The sequence below is a fragment of the Artemia franciscana genome, chromosome 16 (assembly GCF_032884065.1).
Source record: "Artemia franciscana chromosome 16, ASM3288406v1, whole genome shotgun sequence".
In the NCBI taxonomy this organism is placed as follows: Eukaryota; Metazoa; Arthropoda; class Branchiopoda; order Anostraca; family Artemiidae; genus Artemia; species Artemia franciscana.
In genome coordinates, this window is record NC_088878.1 from 22189617 (window position 1) to 22217345 (window position 27729).

The 27729-nt window shown below is 35.2% G+C and overlaps 2 protein-coding genes across 3 annotated transcripts in view; one reads left to right on the top strand and one right to left on the bottom strand.

Moving 5' to 3' along the window:
- Positions 1-27660, bottom strand: part of LOC136037231 (uncharacterized) — a 44561-nt gene extending 16901 nt beyond the window's left edge. The window contains exon 1 of the mRNA XM_065719839.1: positions 27522-27660. Within this exon, the coding sequence (XP_065575911.1) occupies positions 27522-27596 (75 nt within the window). The 5' untranslated portion in view covers positions 27597-27660. The remainder of the gene's footprint in view (positions 1-27521) is intronic.
- Positions 1-27729, top strand: part of LOC136037230 (schwannomin-interacting protein 1-like) — a 112501-nt gene that overhangs the window by 10490 nt on the left and 74282 nt on the right. For both annotated transcript variants that reach the window (XM_065719838.1, XM_065719836.1), the window contains exon 3: positions 7625-7713. In XM_065719838.1, the coding sequence (XP_065575910.1) occupies positions 7625-7713 (89 nt within the window). The remainder of the gene's footprint in view (positions 1-7624; positions 7714-27729) is intronic.

Sequence of the window (27729 nt, forward strand, 5' to 3'; positions counted from 1 at the left end):
AGCTTAGCACATATCGTTGTTATAAATTTGACTAGCTTCAATTATCAAATATCTTTGGACAGATACAGTATGAAAAGACATTAAATTGCATAAAGAGCAAACATTAATAATTGCAAAAATATTTGTATATGTTTTAACAAAGGATTACAACAATTCAAAAACCTTAAAAACAAATCAAAAGTTTGAAGCTTAGTAGATATCGTTGTTAGAAATCAGACTTGCTTTAATAATCAAATATCTTTAAAAATATTTAGTATGAAAAAATAGTAAATTATCAACGGTTAGAAAACAAGCGACAATCTATTTATAGAAGTCTGCCGCGCGCCAAGTGCAGCCGCCCGGCGGCAGGTAATTGCAAAAATATTTGTATATATTTTAACAAGGGATTACAACCATTCAAAATTTTAAAAACGAAAACCAAAAATTTGAAGCTTAGTAGATATCGTTGTTAGAAATCGGACTTGCATTAATAATCAAATATTTTTTTAAAGACTGCAATATGAAAAGACAGCATGGGTTGCTTCGATCGTTTTTCTCAGTTGAATTCAGTGATTAAGGTGGATCTGTTCATTTAACAGGCCGTGGAAAGCTATACGTAAAATGAAATAACTTCACAAATGCTCAATTACGAAGAGGAAAGATCCCAGCCCATGCCTTTCCTTCGAATCCTTTATTCAGGTGCACGGGCATTAGTCTAGCATTGTTTTTTTTTTGCTCCACAAAAGCAACTTTTAATCCAAAAGGAAGGTATTCTTAGTTAGTGTGTAATTTTTACAGAAAAAAAAAAAAAAACACCCATCCTTGAGATCGAACCCGTGACCCTGATAGTCGAATACTTGACTCAGATAGCCCGGCCTATTTTGTTATTTTTACATCGCTCTTTCATTTATATACTAAAATAAACAGGTTTTCTGCAAAATGATTTATTTGTAAATTTTTTGACATTGCCAGTTATTGTGTAGGATATGTAACTTTCTCGGAAATCCGGTTTTAGAGTTTCTCTTCTTTCTACCAGGATAACCCTTTACTTACCGTTCATTGCCGTGAACTTTTCCCCAGTTGATACACTTTTCTAATGACCCTATGGTGAAAATGTGAAAATTAGGGAATTTCCTTTCTAATTTTTCCCATTTCTCAACCTGAAATTGGAATCAGCTCACCTCCTATACACTGTATTCATTTTCACTCTGCTTTTTATTTCCCAAAAGCCAATTTAGGAAACCAGAAAAATTAGGAGCTCAGGTCTCGTAGTAACAGAAAAAGATAAAGATGTTGCTTGATATTTCCTTAGCATTTAATCCAAGGAGCCTATTTGCTCTCTCAATTAAGTCAGCAGGCACAAAATAAGAAAGCATTTACTAAAACATCTCTGTTTGCAGTTGAGCTAGAAAGAACATTAATTCTCTGGCCCAAAGAAATTGGAGGCAAATATGAACAATTCTTGTTTGAAATAAGTACTTTCATAAGAGGGCCGTCTGAAACCAAAATCATTCCCTACAATCAACATATTCGGAACAACAGAGCTTGTAATTATGGAACTGCATAGAAAACGACAGACAATGCTTTGTTTAGAGAAGAAAGAGAATAAAAGGGAAGTGTCTGGCTATTTTGCGCCACTTTTCACCTTTCGATACACAGTGATCATATAAATCCATTATAAAGGCTATTATAAAGACCGTGTAAATCCGTTATACGATATATCATAAATATACCGATATGTTGATATATTGATAACCATATACGCAGAACTTGTACCATTTTTTTTTTGTTTAGCGAAACATTTATGTTCGGGAAAACACCAAACCGACCCCCAAAAACAAGGTCTTTTCTTAGAAGCAGAGAAGTCCATAAAAGACTTATTTATAAGGCTATAAATATTCTGTCACTAGCCATGACGTAGATAACACATAGTATACAATTACAATTGAAAAAAAAACCTTAATCGACCATGGTTTTCAGTAAAGCACTAGGTTTTAGAATTCTGCAGATATGAGAAAATATCACTTGTCAATTTGTTTGAACTAGTTTTGCAAATACTTCTTGTGCAATCTGCGAAGCAATAATTTTTGTTCTTTTTAAGCTTGAATTTTGCTCTTTACTTTCGTAAGAAAAACTTAAAAAATCAATCTAGCCAAGATTGACAACAAGGAGTAAACTGAAAAACTGGAAACGGGAGTTGTTCCTTGAGTGAGTAATAATGAATGACTCTTAATTTAGCTCTAATAACAGATTAAATGTTTACAAAAACATGTCTTGTTGTACTCATTGAAATATTAACGATTATAAATACAAATTCTGCTTGTGGCTATTGTGCTCTGCATAACTTTTATTTTGCCCAAGGACCACCACTCTAATGGTTGTAGCGCTAACAGTTTAAATTCTAATTAGAGCTGTATTGAAAAGCTTCCGTATTCTATCAACTTTGGGTGATAGTTTAAAGGGACTGTTTGATAAAGATACCATCATTTAATAGGGGTCAGAACTTATGAGCCTTTGGATTAAGTCCCTAAAGTTAAAAGAAATTATTTCGTAGATCCAAATGTACTGGTTTTCTTGATCTATGAACGGATTTCACTGAAATTTATGACTTCAACATTCTATTAATAATGGAATTTTAGTTGCACACCTTATGACCAAAAAGTACAAGGATTAATGTTAGCCCTTGTTGAACTGGGTGGCAAGGATGTTAGGGACTCCCCCCCCCAATACAAAGCTTAGATACGGCCTTGGCTCTAGCACAAGACTAAAAATACAATTTTTGTCATTATGGCCCCAGAAGGGAAGGGTTTATTTATTAACATTTGCATCAAACTGTAGCCCCCTCATGTGCAGGAATACCCCTTTTTGCTTTTAGATTTAACTATCATTATTTTCATTTGAAAAAAATTGATTTATTTTTAGAAGAAACTCATAGATTCTAGACTTATCTGTGCATGAATTAAAAAAAGTGACTTGAAACTGAACTAATTAGAGATATATATTTTTAGTAGGCTTTTTAAAAGCAAACTTTGATATGATAGCTTAGTTGAATTAATTAATCAAAAGACCTGGCTTGTAATGGAAGGAGAAGTGTTTTTCGTTTTGAAACTAGAGAATATTTATGAATTTCCAAGTGACTATACAGGCTTAGTATCAGTGTCAACAGTTCCCCTTAAATGTCCACAAATAAGACCTAGGACATCTAGCTCGATTAGGCTAACTCTACTCTACATAGACAAAGCTAGCCTTATGGATCTTGAATGATAAATTGTAAATCGGTCTTATTTTGTCAGCAAACCCACTAGAAAAGGATTCTGTTGATTGCCAATTCAAACATTCCAGCCAGGAACCGTTCCAATCAGAAACTTGAGAAGTTACCGGACGTAGTCGTAATTTGGATACAAAATCCAATTTGCACATTCAACTTTCCATTCGGTGACTACTTTTGACAATTGAAGCCAGGGATGTGAGAAGGATGTCTTTTTTTTGGGGGGGGGCGATTAACAGGAATTTTAAATGTCTTGCATAGTTAACATATTGCCAACAACTAGCCTATATGCTTTTATTGAACTTTGTACGCTATAAAGGAGATGAGGATTAAGTTTATCGCGAATCATTACCAATGATAAAAACAAAACTCCACCAACTATGTTGGTGCATCAAGAGATCTTTGAAGAACAGGTGTAAAACTACCCAACTTTGGGTAGTTTTACTACCCAAAGTAGCACCAACAAAGTTGGCCACCAACTTTGTTGGTGCATTAAGAGCATCTTTGAAGAACAGGTGTAAAACTACCCCAAATTTTGCACAATATTGTATGATTCATTGTAGTAGCAACAACACAATTGGCCACACCATTGAGACCCAGAAAAGTGTTTATTTTGGACCCTTGGGAGAAAAAATATGTTCAAAGCAATATTGCAATATTCAGAAAAAATCTAATATTTTTCAGACAAAAACTTATCTTTGCAAAAGCATTACTTGTTGAAAACAAATTTAAGCCCATATCCAACCGGAATGATATTTTCTATTTGCATATGCTATTTTGCGATCTATTCCTAATAAGCTAGGAGGGGTAATCGCCCTTGTTTCTTCTATCCTTATTCTTGTATCCCTTCCCTTTATATTTAAGCCTAAGTTTCGAGGTCTTGAGTTCTATTCTGTTGCCCAACCTTTGTTTTGTGAATCTTACCTGGTGCCAAGTTGAGAAAAAGAAATTGAGGAGAGTGGTACATCCTGCAATACCAAAGAACATTAAAATATAAGGATTTGTATGTATAAATTTTGTATATGTTGCTAGGAGTTGTTTTCGTTAGTGTTTAAACAAGAATTTTTTGAAGAGAGATAAAATTAGAATAAAAAAATTATAAAATAAATAACATGTGATTCGTCTATAGTAGGGATATGTGAAGATCTGTCACGATTGATGCTAGGTGTCGTTCCCATTATGATCTAAATAAAAATCGGAATTAAAAGGTGAAATTAGGCTCAACATATAAAACAAATGAGAGGTGATTCTATTGTAGCAGGGGTGTGCACCGACCTTTTGGGCTTGCTGCTAGGATCAGCTTTCATTACTATTTATATAAAAATTGGACCCGAAGAAAGATCAAAATCCCCTCGAAAGAAAATATAAATATCATTCTAATCAACAAAAAAAGACATGGAAGATTGGGGTCGGGGTATAGTTTGGAGGAAGAATCATTGGTAAAATCCTTATATACATATTCAATCATAAAGAAAAAGTTTTCATTCACGCGGCCTCTTTGCGAGCTTCTTAAGCGTTAAAATAAAACTTTGTTCTGTGAAAAAGATAAAAAAAAAGATAGCATATGTCATAAAGCAAATTTCTTATGAAGGGGAAAACCAGGTGGGCTTAGCACAAGCGTCAGCTGGGTCATTTGCAGGTACAAGTGGCTTAAGAGATAGGAAAACTCGTTTTAAATGACCTTAACCTATTGCCAGTATTGTGATGACCTATTCCTATCATGTTGCGTAAAGTATTGATAAAAGTAGCATTTTGCTGCAGAAAGTAATACTTTTTGTAGCATTCCATAGCTATCGGACCGCATTTATTCAGGTTAAAAATAAATCAAGAATTTATGGCTGCCGACATGACATGGTAAACCTGTGTCATACTTTGTTCAGGTGTGTCATACTTTAAATATAAGGGTGAGCTAAATCAAGCGTGATAACGATAATCTACTTCTATCTTTCCTAACTTCAACCAAAGAATTCGTGGTAACCAACACTGAAAGTAAGGAGCGATGCGGCTAAATAGTAACCGAAACTCTAAGAAACAGAGTCTTGATAACAATTGATACATCAAAAGCATCGAACTTTGCTCCCTATTCAAAATATGTAAAATTCATCAAATTTAATTTTACCCATAAAAAATTTACGAGCCTGAGAAAATTTTTCCAATTTTTGAAAAAGGGGGTAAACAGCCCCAAAACATCAAGCGATCTTAATGGAAATTACTCCATAAGATTCAGCATACTAAAAATGTTACAAATGAGGTTTCAAACTCCTATGTGTAAAAAATGCAGAATTTTGTATTTTTTGCCAGAATAAAGACCACTGATGTTTGTTTTTTCTTTTTTTTAGGGGTGATCATATCGAACCAGTGATCGTAAAAGGTCGAAAGTGGGCTCGTTTGATCGGAAATCAAAAGTTCTAGTGCCCCTTTTAAGTGACAAAAAATATTGGAGGGCAGCTAGTCCCCTCCCCAAGCTCTTTCCCCCTAAAATCACTCTATCAAAATTTTGAGACAGTCATTTTCTTCAACATCGTCCAAAAATCTAATAACTATGTCTTTGAGGATGACTTAAACCCCAAACTCCCCGGGGGAAGGGCTGCAAGTTATGAACTTTGCTCATTGTTTACATATAGTATTGGGAAGTATACAAACGTTTTCAGGGGGATTTCCGTGTGGGGTGGAGGGGTGTGGTTACGTGGGAGGATCTCTCCATGGAGGATTTTTTCATAGGGGAAGGGAATTTTCCATGGAGGGGAACCACATTTTCCAGAATTATTTAAAAAACGACGGGGAACTAAATAAAAAAAAGGATCTTCAACTGAAAGTCAGGAACAACATTAAAACTTGAAACAAACAGAAATTATCACGTATAAGGAGGAGGTCGCCTCCTCGTCAATACCTCCCCCTTTACGCTATAGTTTTTTTTTAGCACTTTTAAAGGAGCTATTAATTCTAATTAAACGGCCTTTGTGATTCAGGAGTCATTCTTAAAGAATTGGAGCAAAATTAGAACTTAAGCGTAAAGAGCGAGGGATTGACGAGAGGGTGACTCCCTTAATATACCTAATAATTTCTGTTCGTTTTAAGTTTTAATATTGCTTCTTACTTTCAGTTAAAGAAACTTTTTTCTTTTAACTAAATTTATCTTTACAATTTATCATTCTCACATAATATTTTTTTTTTCTCTCTGATAGCCCCTAATTTTCCGGTAAATTTTTTCCTGTCTCTTATTTTCTCGGTATTTCTCTGTCTCTTCTTTTGTTTAACATAATCTAAAATTATCACAAAGTTTTATATGGCTTGATAGTTTTTGGATACTATTATAGTTTTTATAATCTAGACTGCTGGATAATCGCGAAAGATTGTACTTTGGTTACGTAATTATCACCATGGAATGGTATACTGTGAGAATATCAACGTATTGAGGCGTGCAGAAGATTACCTGTGTATTTAAGACCGCGATTAAGTGAACTGATGGAACTCGGAAATCCATGTTAAAATTGAAATTTTATATTTAAAAAGTACTCAAGAATTCGTTGGCGGAAAATACCGCTTTTAATATCAGGCCGTAGCTTCTAGAAGATGCTACAAAATGTTTGCGAGGATTTTGCTCTATTTCCTCTAATTGCTTAGAAATCTTAGAAAATGTCTCGCTCTTTTTCAAAAGTTTATTCTATGAAGGATAATGCTTTTAGAACTGAATCAGTACTATCATGAGCAGAAGACAATAACCTGTAAGATAATTGCAACCATTTTTCGATGTACTTTCCTGTTTTCGAACAGTCCCATAGAATATTTTCAGCTACCTGAAATTTTGAAAAAAATTTTGCCGGAAAGAATCGTTTCAGCTCGCCGATAACACCCCTAGAGATCAGATTGACAAGCTGGTACAATTAACCTGCTATTTCCGCCAATGAATAAGTGCTATTTGAAGGGTTTTGACAATCGATGGTCTCTAGAGAATTGAGAGACAAAAGGCTACCCTAACTTCAATTTTGAACCTTGGTATTTTCAAGTTCACTTAATCACGGCCTTAAGGATGCAATATTTTTTTCATTATGATGAACCAAGTATGATAACACATTCAAGTTCTTCTAACTTGTTAAAATTTTAAAGATAATTTAAAATAAACGCAGGATTAGCTTTAGCTTTAACTTGTGGCTCTAAAATACGTATTTTGAAGTTTCGTATTGGGATTTTCCAAATTCGGAAAGAACTTATTTGCCATCTAATCCAGTTTGTCATTTATTTTTCTGTATTTATTTTTATCTGAGGAAATTGTAGTATTTTTGATACCGGAGGAAAGTCCCTGACAGATTTTTCGTTTTGTTTTCGTCTCGGTCTATAATTTAAAGCTCAGTAATTTTTTTTTTATACGTTCGTTAGATGTCAGCAGTTTGGACACTTCTTTGCCAGAAATCGATTGGGATGCTATTGAAGAGCACTTAGAAGCAACACGAGAGGAAGAGAGGAAGGTAGGCTATTTAGAAATTACTGAATTTTATTTAGTTTTACTGAAGTTTATTTAGTTTTATTGAATTTTATTTAGTTTTTACTGAATTTTATTTAGTTTTACTGAATTTTATTTAGTTTTTACTGAATTTTATTTAGTTTTTACTGAATTTTATTTAGTTTTACTGAATTTTATTTAGTTTTACTGAATTTTATTTAGTTTTACTGAATTTTACTTAGGTTTTACTGAATTTTACTTAGTTTAACTGAATTTTGTTTAGTTTCACTGAATTTTATTTAGTTTTTACTAAATTTTATTTAGTTTTACTGAATTTTATTTAGTTTTTACTGAATTTTATTTAGTTTTTACTGAATTTTATTTAGTTTTACTGAATTTTATTTAGTTTTACTGAATTTTACTTAGTTTTTACTGAATTTTATTTAGTTTCACTGAATTTTATTTAGTTTCACTGAATTTTATTTAGTTTCACTGAATTTTATTTAGTTTTTACTGAATTTTATTTAGTTTTACTGAATTTTATTTAGTTTTTACTGAATTTTAACAGTTTAATGCTTGCAAGAAGTTCCATTTGAAACAAGAAATCACATTAAAATGAAAATTTATTTGGCAGGCCTATTTGAAAATTATCTTTTTAGGCCATCTTCAAAAAGAGGAAAGTTAAGTGAACTTTCCTCTTTGCATAGATTAATGAAAATTGCTGTTTCTGGTCGATATATTTTTTTTGGTGGGTTTGTAGCAAATTGTGAAATAATGATAATATTCAGGCTAAGAAAACATTGAGGATGAAAGTCTATTTTACGTGTTAATGGCCTAGGACGAATTTTTAAGGTTTTCGGGCTTACAAAATCTTGTAGGAGCCGGAGGGTTAGAAAATATAGCCAGGGGAGGTGGGATATGCTTATAGCCCCTCTGGCCTGGGCACTGTTTGCCTTTTGTGTTTTTCTCCTTTATTTCCATATAGATCAGTCGAAAAAATTATCGAGCCGGCAAACCTCTCGAGACAAGAATAAAAGCCTACCTCCCCCCACCAAAAATAAAAGTATATCCCGCGTTTGGTTAACCTGGCCAAAGCCTGCAACAAAGAAAGAAAATGTAAGCAATCAAATGTTATTCCAGCATCTGTCTGTATTGAAAAAATAAATAAAAAAACTAGTTTTTTTCTAACTGCAAGTAAGGAGTGACATTAAATCTTAAAACGAACAGAAATGATTCCTTATATGAAAGGGGTTGTCCCCTCCTCAACGTCCCACTCGTTTACGCTAAAGTTAAACTCTTTCTCACAGCTCGACTTTTTAAAACAATAAAAAGTTTAGCATAAAGAGCGAAGTGTTGAAGAGGGGACAACCCCTTTCATATACGAAATTATTTCTGTCGTTTTAAGTTTCAATGTCGCTCCTTACTTGCAGTTAAAAAACTTATTTTTTTTTTTTATTTAATTTCTGAACGTTTTTAAATTAATGCATGTTTTGATTTTGGCTCACCGCATATGAATAATCAGACAAAATTTGCATATTAATTTTTTTTTGTCTAAATCGCTTTCTTACATTTTTGTTCGGACGATTTTGATAAAAAAGAGATGGGGGAGAAGACCTAGCTGCCCTACATTTTTTTTGTAACTTATAAAAGCAACTAGAACTTTTTATTTTTTTTTTACGAACGTTTTTTAGTAATAAATATACGTAAATTACAAATTAAATTACGTAACGAACTTTTATATTTGTATATTTTTATTACAAATCGTCATACCTCGTCATACCTCGCTCTTTACACTAAAGCTTAAATTATGTCCCAATTCCTTAAGAATTAAATAAAAAAAGACTATTTTTTTTTAAACTGAAAGTAAGGAGTGACATTAAAACTTAAAACGAACAAAAATTACTCCGTGTATGAAAGGGACTGTTCCCTTCTTCACGCCCCGCTCTATACGCTAAAGTTCGACTCTTTCTCTCAATTCTACTCTATTAAATAGTAAAAAACTTTAGCGTAAAGAGCAGGGCGTTGAGAAGGGAACAACCCCTTTCATACATTGAGTAATTTCTGTTCGTTTTAAGTTTTAATGTCGCTCCTTAATTTCAGTTAAAAAAACTAGTTTTTTTTATTTAATTTCTGAACGTTTTTGAATTAATGCATGTTTGATTTAGGCTCTCCGCACATATATTATTAAAATGAAATTTGCATATTAATTCTTTTTTTGGCTAAATGGCTTTCTCTTAGTTTTGATCGGACGATTTTGATAAATAAGGGATGAGGAACGAGGCCTAGTTGCCCTCCAATTTTTCGATTACTTAAAAAGGCAACTAGAACTTATAATTTTAACAAACGTTTTTATTAGTATAAAATATACATAACTTAAGAATTAACTTATGTAACAAATCTCTATATTCTTATATTTTTATTATGTATATGAGGGGGTTTGTCCCCTCGTTAATGCCTCGCTCTTTACACTAAAGCTTAAGTTTTGTCCCAATTCTTTAACAATGACCCCTGAATCATAAAGGCCGAAGCATAAATAGTTGAAATTACTAAAGATGCTTTAGCCTAAAGAGCGAGGTATTTAGGAGGAGAAGAACCCTTCATATATGTAATAATCTCTTTTCGTTTTAAGTTTTAATGCTACTCCTTACTTTCAATTGAAAAAACTTTTTCATATTTATTTTTTCATTTTTTTATAGTAATGCTAGAAAATCCTGCGCCCTTTTCATTGAATTTCTCTTATCCCATGACATATTCCACCAAGGAATGATCCTTCCACATAGCCCCCTCCCCCCCAAACCAAAAAAAATCCCCCTGAAAACGTCTGTACACTTCCCAATAACCATTACCGTGTGAAAACAATGGTCAAGTTTGTAACTTGCAGCCCCTCCCCCGGGGACTGTGGGGGAGTAAGTGATCCCCAAAGACATAGTTAATATGGTTTTTGACTATGTTGAACAAAATGGCTATCTCAAAATTTTGATCTGTTGACTTTGGGTAAAAAATGAGCGTGGAGGGGGCCTAGTTGCCCTCCAATTTTTTTGGTCACTTAAAAAGGACACTAGAACTTTTCATTTTCGTTAGAATGAGCCCTCTTGTAGCATTCTAGGACCACTTGGTCGATACGACGACCCCTTGGGAAAAAAAAAAGATATTCGAATTCCATATCTTCTGGCAAAAAATATGGAATTCCACATTTTTTTAGATAGGAGCTTGAAATTTTTGCAACGGGGTTCTCTGATACGCTGAATGCGATGGTGTGATTTTCGTTAGGGTTCTATGACTTTTAGGGGATGTTTTCTCCTATTTTTCAAAATAAGGCAAATTTTCTCAGGCTCGTAACTCTAAAAAACGGAATTTTGATACTAAAAGATACATCAAAAGAATCGGATTTTCATGCTGATTTTAAATATACAAGTTTCATCAAATTTAGTCTTTGTCAGCAAAAGTTACGAGCCTGAGAAAATTTGCCTTCGATGAAAATTATGAGAAAACTATTTAGCCAAAAAAAAAAAAAAAAAAAAAAAAAAAAAAAAAAAAAAAAAAAAAAAACAAATTTCGTTTTAATTATTCCTCTGCGGAGAGCCAAAATCAAAACATGCATTGATTCAAAAACGTTCAGAAATTAAATAAAAAAAATAAGTTTTTTCAACTGAAAGTAAGGAGTGACATTAAAACTTAAAACGAACTGAAATTACTTCGTATATGAAAGGGGCGTTTTATATGAAGGGGGCATTTTAATGCTGATTTTAAATATATAAATTTCATCAAGTTTAGTCTTGAGCCTGAGTTAAGAGCCTGAGAAAATTTGCGTTATTTTAGAAAATAGGGGAAAACACCCCCTAAAAGTCATAGAATATTAACGAAAATTGCACCATCAGATTCAGCGTATCAGAGAACTCTACTGTAGAAGTTTCAAGATCCTATCTACAAAAATGTGGAATTTTGTATTTTTTGCCAGAAGGCAGATCACGGATGCGTGTGTTTTTTTTTGTTTTTTTTGTTTTTTTTCTCCCCAGGGGTGATCGTATCGACCCAGTTGTCCTAGAATGTTGCTAGAGGGCTCATTCCCACGGAAATGAAAAGTTCTAGTGCCCTTTTTAAGTGACCGAAAAATTGGAGGGCACCTAGGCCCCCTCCCACGCTAATTATTTTCCCAAAGTCAACGGATCAAAATTCTGAGATAGTCATTTTATTCAGCGTAGTCGAAAAACCTTATAACTATGTCTTTGGAGACGACTAACTCCTCCGCAGTCCCCTTGGGAGGGGCTACAAGTTACAAACTTTGACCAGTGCTTACATATAGCAATGGTTATTGGGAAGTGTACAGGCGTTTTCAGGAGGATTTTTTGGTTGAGGGGAGGGGTTGAGAAGAGGGGGATATACTGAGGGAACTTTCCATCGAGGAATTTGTCATGGGGGAAGAAAATTTCCATGAAGGGAGCGCAGGATTTACTTGCATTATTTAAAAAAAACAATGAAAAAATAAATATGAAAAAGTTTTTTTCAGCTGGAAGTAAAGAGCAGCATTAAAACTTAAAACGAACAGAAATTATTACCCATATGAGGGGCTCATCTCCTTCTCCTAGTACCTCGCTCTTTACGCTAAAGTATTTTTAGTAATGTCAACTATTTATTCTACGGCTTTTGTGATTCAGGAGTCAACCTTAATGAATTGGGACAAATTTTAAGAATTAGTGTAAAGAGAGAGGTACTGACGAGGGGGCGAACCCTCTCATATGTGTAATAAAAACATGAGAATAAAAATTCTTTACGTAAGCTAATTTATAAGTTACATATATCTTTTACTAATAAAAAGATTTTTTAATTAACCAAAAAATTGGAGGGCAACTAGGCTTCCTCCCTCGCTCTTTTTTTTCTCAAAATCATTCGATGAAAATTATGAGAAAACTATTTAGCCAAAAAAAAAAAAAAAAAAAAAATGCAAATTTCCTTTTAATTATTCCTCTGCGGAGAGCCAAAATCAAAACATGCATTGATTCAAAAACGTTCAGAAATTAAATAAAAAAAATAAGTTTTTTCAACTGAAAGTTAGGAGTGACATTAAAACTTAAAACGAACAGAAATTACTTCGTATATGAAAGGGGCTGCTTCCTCATCAACTTTTTCAAAAAACATCAAGTTTTTTACTGTTTTAAAAAGAAGAGTTGAGAGAAAGAGTCAAACTTTAGCGTAAAGAGCGGGGTGTTGATGAGGAAGCAGCCCCTTTCATATACGAAGTAATTTCTGTTCGTTTTAAATTTTAATGTCGCTCCTTACTTTCAGTTGAAATAACTTGTTTTTTTTTTATTTAATTTCCGTTAAGATTCTATGACTTTTATGACCCTATTTTCGAAAATAAGGCAAATTTTCTATGGCTCGTATCTTTTGATGGGTAAGACTAAATTTAATGAAACCTATATATTTGAAATCAGTAAAAATAATTCGATTATTTTGATATATCTATTAGTATCAAAATTCCGTTTTTTAGTCTTCCGTTTACTATTGAGCCGGTTTGCTCCTTACTACAGTTCGTTACTGCGAACTGTTTGATAATAACCTAGATTGTGAAAATCACCATTTCATCGACCATATAGATTGGGGCTTCTCATCAGGGTTCTTGGGGGTACTAAAGTTCCGGAGAAGATTCCTGAAGGTTACGAAAAAATGTGGATGAGAAATATTATATATCGTCCAAGGCAGGGACTATTTTAAATATCCAATTGGGTTGATGGTTCGGCAACTTTATCCACCATCTTGAGAGTCACTAGCAAACACTCCAAGGCCTTTTGCAGTATGCATTTGAATACTTTGGAATTTTCTGAAAGTTATTTTATAAATCATTTTGAAGCAGAGATTTTAGGACAATTTAAGAGTTAGATTAGTTTACTGAGATCACAATCAAATACAAATTTAAGTTTTATGAGAATTACGGGTCTTTGTTTACACGGTTATGTTTATTTATCTTTTCGTTTTAATTCTTTTAGAGAAGTTTTGTAAAACAGGAGCGTTGTTCATATCATCACATTTGAACAGCTGTAGCTCACTGAGTTTTCGTGTCAATAAATCTGATCTGATTTAACCACTAGAAGCTGCTAGTTGAAGATACTTGTCAATTTCCACTTATTATGGCGGGGGATAGGTCCTAATGTGACAAAATGTCTGGAAAAACTCATAAACATTAACTGATCTGGGAATCATGTTACAGATCTGTGTTACACACATTTTTAAGATTCGTGCTACACTGATTTTTAAGATTCGTGTTACACCGTCTTGTTTAATTCTGCTGCCCATTATGTGTAATTCGGTTTAAACCAGATTATATTTTTTTTTGTAGCTGCCTCTTTTTATAAGTATTGGGATTGGTTTAACTTTCTGGGCTAAACATTTTTACGTGAATTTCCAAAGCTTTTATTCCTAATTGGGAAGAATTTCACAAAATTATAACTACTCTTTCATAATTAAGTGGCTTTGAACCAGCTTAATGTTGTTGCAATATTTACCACATAAGCATCATTGAGATACAATCAAAGTCTTGCCTGAATAGATTTCAAGCAGGATCGTATCCAGCATTTTTTTTTGGGAGGGGCTACAAAAATAACCAAAAACTATCAGAAATTTGATTATATTAATTTTTGTTGTGTTAAGTAATAATACCATTCCCCCCTCCTGGATACGGCCTTGATTCCAATACCTGAAATTTTTGATAAAGAATGAGGGGGCTAGAGCATAAAAATTAGTAATACTAATTACAAACCACATTACTCACACTGAAATACGGCACATTTCTTTGGCCTTTTCTGTGCCAGGATGTAACATAAACTATCCAATATGGAAGCAAATACAACAGTTTTGCACGTAATAACTAGTAACTGAAAAAATTGTAATCGATATTAAATTATACGCATAAAATTGTATAACAATTTGACTGCAAAATAATTATCCCAATAACTCGATTTTAATAGTATATCCTTCCAGGAGACAATTCAAGAAAAAGTTAAAAGATGTTCGATGGAATTTTCCCCACTATTTTCTGTAATCTTTCGATTTACAAACTGTTAACACAACTACCAATACAATGCTAGCTGCCCTCAAATATAAGAGCCATATATTGATAACGACTCCAGCCAATATTGAAAGATCATATCATTGTAAAAATCAGTCAATAGAGACGCTTTTTATGGCACTTGATATTAACCAAGTGACATATAGCAATCGCAAATTTTGTCGGTCTGTCGGTCCCGGTTTTGTTACTTTGGGCACTTCCAGGTAAGCTAGGACGATGAAATTTGGCAGGCGTATCAGGGACCAGACCAGATTAAATTAGAAATAGTCTTTTTCCCGATTTGCCGTCTGGGGGGAGGGAGTGGGGGCCCCGTTAATTCGGAAAAAATATAAAAATTTAAGTATTTTTAACTTACGAACGGGTGATGGAATCTTAATGAAATTTGATGTTTGGAACGATATTGTGTCCCAGAGCTCTTATTTTGAATCTCGACCAGATGTGGTGACATTGGGGGGGGGGGAGCTGGGAGGGTGAAACCTAAAATCTTGGAAAACACTTAGAGTGGAGGGATCGGGATGAAACTTGGTGGAAAAAATAATCACAAGTCCTAGATACATGATTGATATAACCGGAACGGATACGCTCTCTTTGGGGTAGTTGGGGGGGGGGTTAATTCTGAAAAATTAGAAGAAATGAGGTATTTTGAACTTACGAACGGGTGATCGGATCTCAATGAAATTTTATATTTAGAAGGATATTGTGTCTCAGAGCTCTTGTTTTAAATCCCGGCCAGATCTGGTGACATTGGGGGGGGGAGCTGGGAGGGTGAAACCTAAAATCTTGGAAAACACTTAGAGTGGAGGGATCGGGATGAATTTTGGTGGGAAAAATAAGCACAAGTCCTAGATACATGATTGACATAACCGGGACGGATCCGCTCTCTTTGGGGTAGTTGAGGGGGGGGGGGTTAATTCTGAAAAATTAGAAAAAATGAGGTATTTTTAACTTACGAACAGGTGATCGAATCTCAATGAAATTTGATATTTAGAAGGATATCGTGTTTCACAGCTCTTATTTTAAATCCCGACCGGATCTGGTGACTTTGGGGTGAGTTTGGGGTGGGGGAACCTAAAATCATGGAAAACGCTTAGATTGGAGGGATCGGGATGAAACTTGGTGGGAAAAATAAGAAGAAGTCTTAGATACGTGATTTACGTAATTGGAACGGATCCGCTCTATTGGGGGGGGGGGGTTAATTCTGAAAAATTAGAAAGAATGACGTATTTTTAACTTACGAAGGAGTGATCGGATCTTCATGAAACTTCATATTTAGAAGGACCTCGTAACTCAGATCTCTTATTTTAAATCTCAACCGGATCAAGCGTAATTGGGGGGGGGGCAGTTGGGGGGGAACCGGAAATCTTAGAAAATACTTTAAGCGGTGAGATCAGGATGAAACTGGATGGGAAGAATAGAAACCTGTCTAAGATACGTGACTGACATAACCGGACCGGATATGCTCTCTTTGGTGGAATTAGGGGTGGGGTAATTTTGAAAATTTAGGTATTTGGAACTTACGAAAGGGTCTTAATGAAAATCTTAGATCTTAATGAAATTTGATATTTAGAAGGATCTTGGGCTTTAAAGCTCTAATTTCAAATTCCGACCAGATCCTGTGACATTGGGGGAGTTCGAGGGGGAAACTGGAATTCTTGGAAAACGTGAAAATTGGGGTATTTTTATCATTTCGAATAGGTGATCGGATCTTAATGAAATTTGATATTTAGAAGGATTTCATGTCTCAGAGCTCTTATTTCAAATCCAGACCAGATCTTTTGACATTGGGGGGAGTTGGAGGGGGAAATCTTGGAAAACACTTGGAGTGGAGGAATCGGGATGAAGCTTGGTGGATAGAATAAGCAAATGTCCTTGATATGTGATTGACAGAACCGCACTGGATTTGCTCTCTTTGGGGGAGTTTGGGGGAGGGGCTCAGTGATTTGGCGAGTTTGGTGCTTCTGGACGTGCTAGAATGATGAAAATTGGTAGGTGTGTCAGGAAGCTGCACAATTTGACTTGATAAGTCGTTTTCCCAGATTCAACCATCTGGGGGGCTAAAGGGAGAGGAAAAATTAGAAAAAATTAGGTATTGATAACTTACGAGTGGGTGATCGGATCTTAATGAATTTTGATATTTAGAAGGACATCGTGACTCAAAGCTCTTATTTTAAATCCTGACCGGTATTAAGCCTCTTATTTTCCTTTTTAATCAATCTATTGATTCATAGAATTTTGTTAGAGCTTATACCATATGATCTCTTGGCTCTTAGCTCTTCTTGCCTCGTCACAAGTGCCATATGAGCTCTTAGCTCTTGTTTAATGTCAGGCATTCTAGTTAGGCCTATATGTCAGACATTTCAGTATTGATTTGGTCTTTGAACTGTGAGGACATAAACTGGATTTAACTCTGAATCTAATTGGATTGCGGAAGTAGTGACATTGAGTACAGTAAGAGGTTAAGAAATATTATTATCTTTGAGCATTCAAAGAGTGTAGATGTAAAGCGGTATAATAAGACATTAATGTAACCCTAATTTCCAAGCAGGAGAGGGGCAGTTCCCCCGTCGCAAGCGTCAACACTGGTGACCACACAATATTTATTTCCATTTGTGAAAATCGTCAATTTTGTACGAGCACTCTCGACTATTATAAAGGGCACTATCCCACTGAATTTCCAATCGAATAAGCCATTCTTGAAGTTTCTAGGACAATGCTTTCTATAAAAAAACCTTGCATGCCCTCAGGGAATAACTTATAATCCTTGTCCTGAGGGCATTGGGGGGGGGGGATCTCATACTCAAACACATAATTTGCGGCTTTTCAACTACGTTGAACAAAATGGCTATTTCAAAATTTTATCATAAATGTTTGGGGAAATGGTGAGCGTGGGAGTGGGGTTAGTTACCCGCAGATCATTCTTGACTATTAAAAGTGCACTAGCTCTCTCAATTTCCAATCGAATGAGATCCTTTTAAAGTTCTTAGGCAACTTCTTCGATAGGAAGTGCCGCGGTCTAAGAAAAACCAAAAAATAAATAAATAATACACTGTGTCAACATCGTTTTTTACAGCGCTGCCTATGATATGCAGGTTTTTAAACTGAAGTTTTATTTATAACCAAGTGTAAGAAGTTCAGAGATCTGTCCTGGACATAGAAACAAATAACTGGGTTCGGGAATAACAAGTACATCATCGAAATGCTACTGAGGGGCTAAAACCCCATTAATAATGCCTCGTGTATTTCATCCTTGTTAAAGGAGGGATGAGTTAACCTAACTGCAAAATTCTTTCAAAATGGAAGATTTATAAATAAGTGAAAATTTCCCCCTAGAGACTGACTAAAAAAACGGGGAACTTCAACTGTAAGTAAAATATATGACAGTTCTAAACTTGTTTCTTTTGGAGGTCCTGCTAGAAAAAGGAATAGAAATGGCTGTAAGAAATATCCAGAGCATTGCTTTCAGTCTAATTATTGCGAAGGAATTTAGTCTGTTAAGTAAAAGAACTCCATATAAGTTGATGTACATGGTAGTTTAGGGAGATAGAAAAAGATATAAAGAAATGAAATTGAAAAGAGCAGATAATTCTGAAGAGGGATCGTTTGAAAGCATAATAGACGCAGTAAAGCATTTTAAAAGCAGAAAGCCGTTCTGGATGCTCAAAATAAAAAGGTACACTAACGATGCAGTAAATAGTTTCATACTGAAGGGAAAGATTGATTAGTTTCGAAAAATAATAAAAATTAAAGATTTTATGAAAACCTCGTGAAATTCAGGGTAGATTTCAGTACTGATTTTCTCTTTAAAAAGAAAAAAAATCGGTAAGGATTTCAGGATCTCAACAAAAACAGGAGTCTGGCTGTTTTTCACGAAAGGCAACAACAAAAGCGCTTTAGAAGTTCAAGTTCTTTATTATTCTTTAACTATACATATTCAAACTATTCACATAACATCCCTGTAAGGGAGACTGGCTCGAAAGCCGGGCGACAATACAAGCAGTCAAACAAACAAACCCAGAAGAAACGGACGTCATCACACTTCTCACTCTATCTCACACCAAAAAAAAATGTCAAAAAACATTTATTAAAATTATTCTCAATATTTATCCAATAGCTGAAGGGCCGGGAGCTACTCACAAATTAATATTTACTAATTAGCAGAGCTTTGATCTTAGTTTTTGATGTTAATAGCGATATACTCTGATCAAAAAAAGATTCATATGTGTTCCAATAATTTGTAATAACATTTTTAGGCGAAAATCTAGACCGTTCGGAGACAATGAAAGGCACAGGAAGCTTACTTAAAGGAAAACGAGTATTATATGGTCGGACTGAGGGAGGGCCTGGAAAAAATGATTTAAAACAATTTGGTTGCAGATCCTTTAGATAACGGACACGGAAAAGTATACATTAAAAAGCTAAAATTTGTCTAACCGGAATGATATTAAAATAACTGTAAAGACTCTTAGTTGGAGATTTATCAGGAAGACAAACTGGGGAATAAAATAACATCTTAAGGATTCTCATTGCTTTATTTTGTAACTTTACAATAGGAGAAATATGTGACTGAAACGAACTGAAATAAATAATGGAACAATAATTAATATACGAATGAACAAGAGAATGTGAGCTGTCCAGCTTAAATTCTGATCAACAATGACTCCAAGATACCGAGTTGTTTACACTCGATTTATTTTTATTACTCGACCTCCAAATGTGACTTCAACCTCTTGTAACGCTGGTACTACAGTAGAAGTTCTTGAAAAACCCATAAAAAGAGTCTTTGAAGAGTTGACAACTAATTTGTTACAATGGAACCAGTGAAGCACCTTTCTCAGTGATAATTCGAGATTTGGTTTTAGAGATTGATGATCTACATCGCAGTTAGAGTTGGCTGTATCATCAGCAAACAGTAAACTGAGATCCATATCAGTCCTATGGCAGGTTAGGCTTAGAGGAAAATTGTTGACGTAGATAAGAAATAACAGTGGTCCAAGTATGGAGCCCTGAGGAACTCCCACAGCATTAGATAGATTTTCCTCATCTGAAATGTAGCCATTGGCATCCAATATTTGTTTTCTGTCCTTGAGATAAGATTCAATTAGGAGACTCGCTTGTCCTCTAACAGCGCAATTATTTAGCTTAGATAGTAGAATTTTATGAGAAATAGTGTCGAAAGCTTTTTTTATGTCAACAAATATTATTGCAGGTAGCAGACCTTTATACATGGCATCATTCAAAAACTGGGTTAGCTTTAATAGTGCATGTTCTGTAGAGTATGAAGACCTGAATCCAAATTGAAATGGGCTGAAAAATTTGTTTTCTTAAAAAAACTGTTCAACCTGTTATATATACACTTTTCAATAACTTTGCTAAAAGCGGACAAAATGGAAATAGGTCGATAATTGGATGGATCTTGCTTGTTTCCTCCTTTATTATGGAAATAACTCAAGCAGTTTTCATCACTTCAGGGAAAGATCCGTGTTTGGTACATAGATTGACCAGATGAACCAATACTTGAGCATAGTATCCAATGGTTCGGTTCAGTAGATAAGTAGATGAGCAATCGGTTCCTTCAGAATGTCCGTTCTTCATGGTTTTTACCAAATTCTTGAGTTCCACTTCAGTCACGGGAGAGAGAAATATGCAAGAATCGACGGGATGTGGTAGAAAGTCACGACTGCATCCAAGCAGTCATTCAAATTACTGTTTACGGTGGCCTCTCCAATCCTAGCAAAGTACTGGTTCATTTCCTCGGCTACCTTTTGCTTACCATTCACTGTTGATCCGTCCGATACATTCATTGATTCGAGAAGCCCTTGTCTTTTGCTTTTGCTAAGACACTCGTTAATTATAGTTCAGGTCTTTTCTGGAGATCCTTCAGCTTCGAGAAATAGTTTCTCACAATGAATCTTCTTCGCCCATCTTATCAGTCTTGTAAGATGGTTTTTATAAGATTTGAATGTAGTTTCATTATTTGATGTGGGAGAATTTATGTATTCAGCGCAAAGTCGATTTTTTTCCTCAATACTCTTAAGCAAGCCTCTTGTTATCCATGGCTTTACAGGCACCTGGTACTTTTTACACCTTTTCTTCACAAGAGGGCAAGTTTCATTTAAAACATTCTGAAATGTTTCAGTAAACGACCTGGATACAAATTCAACATCATCTGACTTCAAGCATTGCGACCAATCAATACAAAGTAACTTGACATTTAATAGCTTAACCGAACCTTAACCCATCCTTCTAGACTTTTTTATCTGACCCTTTTCACCGGAATACCGGAGAAACTTGCTCATAAGAATAAAATGATCAGACACATCCGTAAGTATTACGTCACATGACCCAACAGGGAAATCTACAAGTTGATTATCAATAATAGATGCGTTTTGATTTGTAACCCGAGTTGAAATCCAGAAGGATGGAACAAAGCCAGCAGCCAATGATGTAGTAAGGAAGTCTGTAGCCAGAGTACTCGAAGGCGCAGAAGTACTTGAGTCATGACTTACTGAAGAAGTGTCAATGTTAAAGTCTCCCATGAGAATGATTTTTCTTTTCTTGGAACTGACCATCTTAGCAAATTCATCAAATATATCCAAATATTTCTTGGTGCTAGAACTAGGAGGGTGGTAGAACATGCATAAAAGAACCTTTTCCGATGCTATGGTGACTTTGATAACCAGAAATTCGAAAAGTATTTCCTCTTATAGAGAGTCTAAATCTTTAATTTCTTCAAATTGCAAAGAGGTATGGATGTAGAATGCAAGTCCTCCTTTCTGATTTTTCAATCTGTTTTTCTGAAATATTTCGTATCCTTGAATATTTGCCGCATTCAGGATATTTGCATTCAAAAAAGTCTCACAAAGCCCCATAACTCCTATCCCATTACCAGGAAGGAACGTAGATAAAAAAAATCTAGACTAGAAAGCACCCCACAACAACTTTTTAGACTCGCAAGTCTAAAAAGGCCATTATTTGCAGGAATAATTTCTTCAGGTAAAAGATACCTGTTATGGGGTAAATTATCAACAAGAGGGTCTTAGGCTAGATCATCACCTATATTTATTGAATTTAATATTTTACTCAACTCAGTAGAATATCTCTCAAACCGTTTCAGTCTATCAGACATATCAACAAAATTACTTAACAAAATAATTTGCTTTTAAATTACTTGCCAAATAGTATCCAAAAGCATGAGACATAGTGAAAAGTGCGCAACATACCGGATCCTCTGGTGGTGGACATAAATTCGAAAAGATCAACCGCTCAATACCAAACAATAGTGCTGTAAAAGGAGAAGCAGCAGAACAAGAACTTTGCATTTTTAAAGATAGATAAAAAAGAAAACAGAAAAAGAAAGTACACTGAAACAAAACGAGAAACAGCAGAATAGGGCACATGGAAAACAATTCACGGAGACAAACAATAAACTTTACTCGTCCAATGCAATTAACTGAAGATACTAAAACAACGGGACACTAATTAAACACGAGACTAAGAAGATGCAGCAGAAACTTTTGTTTCAAGCCAAACATCAGTCCCTTTGTGGCGCACTCTGGAAGATACGATTTTACCTTTTGATTTCATTTCTTTCTCCACCCAAAGCAATTCACTTCTTCGAGAATTCAATACGGGTGGCAGATCCGTACATATAACAATACTGCCAGATTTGAGCTTGCCAACTTTCGACATAATCAACTGCAGTTCTCTCTCGCAGCCGACTGAGATCAAAACAGGCTTCGTTTGCTGTTTAGACTTGTTACGGCGTTGACTCGAACCAGTAACACTTGACGACCGAGGAGTGATGCGATAGCTTTTCATCAGATTGATAGGTTCAGTGAATTCAAGTTTTTTTCTAATAAAGTTTGAAACTGAAACTTCCATCTTTTCGGAAACTATTTCTTCGGGAAGCCCGTGAATGAGTAGATTAAGCTTTCTTTCTTCTACTTCAAAGGCTAGCAGCCGCTTTTCCAACGAATCTGATTGGGTCTTTTGGTCATCTAAGGCTAACTCAAGCTCAGAAATTTTATGGTCTCGCAACACAGCCTCATCCTTTAGAATTTTAATTTGAGTCTAGCTTTGTAGAAACTTGAGCTTGTTCAGAAAAGTGCTTGTTATTTTGTGTACGGAAGAGAATAATGGAAGACTAATACTTTTCATTCTTCGCGGATTATAGCTGAAATTTTACAATGTAAGTAGTCACCCAATAGTCCTTTGAGCAATTCAAGAAGCTGATCAATGAGAAGTTGGACAACATCCTAGCGGCACAAGCTCAAGTTTCTACAAAGCGTCGTTATGCGTCAAGCGTTGTGTTTTCATTTTCCATAGAGTCAATAACAACACAACTAAGCATCATTATTACATGGGTAAGTACGGAAGATCTACAAATGAGGGAGGTAATGACCCCCCTTGTATCTCAAACCTTCTAGTTATGAGTATCATTTTCAATATTTACTCCTAGTCCTGTGGTTTTTATTTGTCAAGATATCGAAAAAAAGGTTGCACAATGTTGCTCATTTTGCCCGCACTTGCAACTAACACTTAAGCGCTCTCCACGGTAGGTTCAGTTTAAAAAAAAACTTCTTAGCAAAGACTGCTTTAATCTGGTCTGAAAAACGCACGATGCAATATTTCTCTATACTAGTTAGCCAAACCTTAATCTCTTGGTCCCGAAGGTTCGATTCAAACACACCAAGGAAATCGTCAGATTAACATTGGGGACCCTGAGCCTCATTCCATGCCTACCACAGGCCAGGATTTTCTAGCAGTGCTTTAACCTGTTGCAACTATGTTGGCTTTTTAGAAGGGTTCAACATCTCAGTGTAAGCCGCCTTCACCTGGCGATTATCAGACAAACATAATAAATAATTAATAATAATAATTTATTTTTAACCCACCTTTAGGCCAAACAAGAGGAGTAACTTACAAAAAAAAAGAAAATAAAATGCAAAGATACATATACAACTAAACCTTTATCTCAGACAAAACACACGTATAGTAACATGGTTTGAGTTCTTGCCATAGGCAGGTGTTTGTAAATACTGAGGTCCATGACATAGCAGCGTTACTTGAAACGGTAAGTTCTGAAAATTCTCAAGTTCCTAACTGTTAAATTCCGAATTCAGTGTTGAGACAATTAACGTATTTCCTTATTTTTCATAAAACCACTCGAGGTGTAATAACTAGGAGCAGACTAGGTGTCCAATCACAGGACGTGGACCTATTTCAGACATCAACAAAAAAGAATGAAAAGGAAGCTACTAATACATGTCTCCTTAGTCACCATCTCAATAGTTTTATCTTTTATACCACCCGGAAGATTAAATTTTCTCTCCTAATTTTGTCTAAATTTTCTTAATAAGTATTTCTCCTATTTGAATATTTCACCTATGTGTAATGGTATTTTTTTCAAATTTACAAACAGTTAATAGTAGAGGCCTAATTGCAATTGTAAATTTTTAGCTGGAGTCTAATCTTGGAAAATAGGCTACTGCTAAATCTTGAAAAAAGGATCTTAAAATTGAAGAACATCAATCATTAACAGATTCAGTCACTGATATGTGTCGTGAAAAAGAGTAATTACATTTAAATAGGCTTGGCTATAAGATTCTAGTCAGCGAATCCCAAATATCTGCACTAAGTCTACGATTAAGAACCTGCTGTCCTTATTAAGGGAAGTTACATTTTAGTCAAAATATTTGTACAAAATTACCCACTTCATGCAGTAGATATGATCTGGCTGTTCCAGCCACTCTCACATTTTACCTCTCCCATCATTCACAGTCGTCACACTGACCTCTGCAGTAGATTCTACCATCTATTTAATGGTCCTCATAGATGATTTTTACAAAGTTGCCAACTGCAATTCAAATCAAAACTAAGTTCACATTCCTTTTCACTATCTTACCTAAGAAAGCTGTCTGAGTTGTCATCAAAAGTCACTGTCTGAACCTTTTTAGTTTCATTTCCACCCTCAGTGCTGTCTTTTCACCAAATCTATTCACAGCTTGCTTCTTTTTTCTTGCTTTTGTTGCTTACTGAAAGCATTGGGTGACAGGATGACAGTGCAGATAGGGATGGGGCTGGAGTTAGAACCTCTGATGAGCTTGGCGATTTGCCACCAGCGTCATGGGCTAAAAACATTTGATTGGTCTGTATTTAAGAGCAGAGATCTTCACTATCAAATCAATCTGGATTGGAAGGTGATATATCCCTTCTTCCTCCCTTCTGGATGTTTCTCCCTTCCAAATTACTTCTGAATGTTTTTGGTATGAACGGTAAGGGGAAAGATTTTCCTACCAGCCCAGCTGTGATGTAAATGGCGATAGTTCTTCTCGACGGTGACGGTTGCTCGATAAAAAAAAAAAAAAATTATTTTGATAATTAATTCTGTTAGGAATACATAGGTGTTAGACATGTTAAATATTATGCAAGGGTTCTGAAATGCCACAGCCATTTCGTTTCTACCAGATTCATACTTCCCTTGATGATTAACGAAGAAGATTAGCTTCCAGCCAGCAAGTCGTGAAGTTTCTAACTCGTGAATAGGCCCAAATCAGATATAAATTGTAGCTCATATTGAGAAAGACTGATCAAAACATCACTGTTTGGGTTCAATAATGATTGGGCCAGCGGTGTGCCACTACTACTATTTTTTGCCACCGCCGACCTTTCCTTAGTGGCGTGGAGCCGCGGTCTAGTTGCATTATAAAAATCTCAAAACAAAATATATAAAATATAAGGCAGCGTTATTCAGCCAGGGGAAGCTTGGTCCCCCTCCCCCTTATGGGAATCCATGGTATTACTACATGATGTGGGAAGGTACAGCAAAAATTCGCAATATCTAAAATAATTAATACGGATCTGGCGCAAATCTTTCGTCTTACGAATACACACAAGTCACAGTATGTGAAACGTATTTTTGTTAAAGCTCGTGGTGAGTATTTACGCGGTTTGGTACAAATTTTTACATGCGACCTTTATCTTTTCTTTAACATCTCTCAAAACCTGGAGTCGCAAAATAGAGTGCAAGGAACAGATACGTATCCCTAATCACCGTAAGCTCGCAACATTGCGAAGAACTGACGATCCGCATAACAAATTCCACTGCATGACGTTTAATTACTTCATCGTCAATACCCTATCAAATGTTTGAATGGAGAAAATTAACTTGCTATGAATGCAAAAGCATTATCCATTTTGCACCACTAACCTCAAAATAACCTATGTCGAAACGCAGCGGAAATCATCCCATAATCCAGGCAAAACGTCCGTCAAAATTTCATATGCAATCACTGGAACCAAAATTAAAATCCGTATATTTTTGCAGTCTCCAAATGTTATAATATATTCCAAATAGCCTACACTATAGCTTAATAAAATGAAGTTGCCATCAAGCCATGGCTAATTGGAGAAAAAAAGCCAAGATAGATTGTCTGAGTGAGAGGCAAATCTGGCATAAGCTTATTTCAAGACAGTATAAAAATAACGTCATTTTGACTTGTTGATAGATGCTGTATCATCCATGCATCCTAGGGCAGAACTAAGGTAGATAGTCATAGAACTAAAGGATGATCAAGATTTTTGGACTGTCCCCTGGAATTGTATACGGAATAATCTCTGTCTTGGATGCCTTCAATGTCAACTTCTTCGGTTCTAAGTAAACTCCAGCTAGGAGAGTTCGGAGTTTCTCGGCTGACTTGGCCACTAAAGCTGTGTTGCCAATGAAGAGTAAACAAGAAAATAGGATACTTACTGGTTACACAACTGGGCCGCATCTCTGTTTAAGGAACGCTGCAGGTTGCGTGGTTTGCTGGCCAGTATTTGAATCCTGTGAATTAAATTTTAGAAAATACTAGACGAAAATAGCGTTTACCATTCTTGAAATGAATCTTGAAAAGATTTTCCCTATTGTTTCTGCTTTGTGTTTGTTTGAAATAGTAGACAGGTAAATTCAAAAATATTTTGACGAGGATTCGACATTTTGCATTTACCATTAAATAGTTGATATCGCCTCTTAGGTCGTCAAATAATTTCAAAAGAGAAATTCGGTTCCAGAAGTACCCGGAGGCCCACCACTGCCGGGGTGCACTGTAGCGTTTGTGGCGGTAGGTCGCTGAAATATTTTCCATGGCGCGCCGCCGATATTCGGCAAGGCTTTTGGGACTATATGAAACATGGTGCCTGAACCTGCTCGAAGATGTAACTCAATTTGTTCAACAACATTTCTTTAGTTTTGTTTGCCTAGGAATGATTGATTTATATTTAGTTTATTTCTATTATTTTTGTTTCTATTTACTTACAGATTGTTTTTTGTGGGATCTTCCTCTTTTTTCTTTGTGAGTTCCTTTTTTGATCGTCTTGTCTGTCTTCTTTACAGAACAATCTGCCTTTGTGGCGATTGGTGTCATATAATTATTATATATTTAGTAGATTCTGAGTAAATCTTGCCCTAATAGCTGTCACTTGCAGTTTATATCTAAGATAACTTAGTTTCGGTAATACAATATTTTTTGGATTGATTAAATTGTCTTCCCCCTCTTCCTCTTTTAAAGATTCTTTAAATGATTTTCTTAAAGCTTTTACATTTAATAAGTTTCCTTCTACTTCCATAAAATCTATCCTCGATGTAAAATTTACATGGCCCCTTACATTTGTTATTGTTTATTCCACCGCTTACATTATACAGCTTAAAAGCTTTGCTCAGAATATTCTAAGCCGGTATTTGTTCTTTTTCTTCCTAGCTAGCCCTATCCCATATATATAGTGCTTACCATCAGAATGAAGTTATATGTTCCCAATCTTCCTGGTTTCTCTATCAGACTCTTCGGGAATATTTCCCTATTCATTTCCTGAGTTTCTCACTTCAGACAAAAATCCTTCTATTAAGTTTCCATGTAAATTCAACATCTGCTATGGACATAAACCGATCTCCAATAAGAACTAATTTACCGTTTAAGTGGTTGTTTAATATTAACCAAA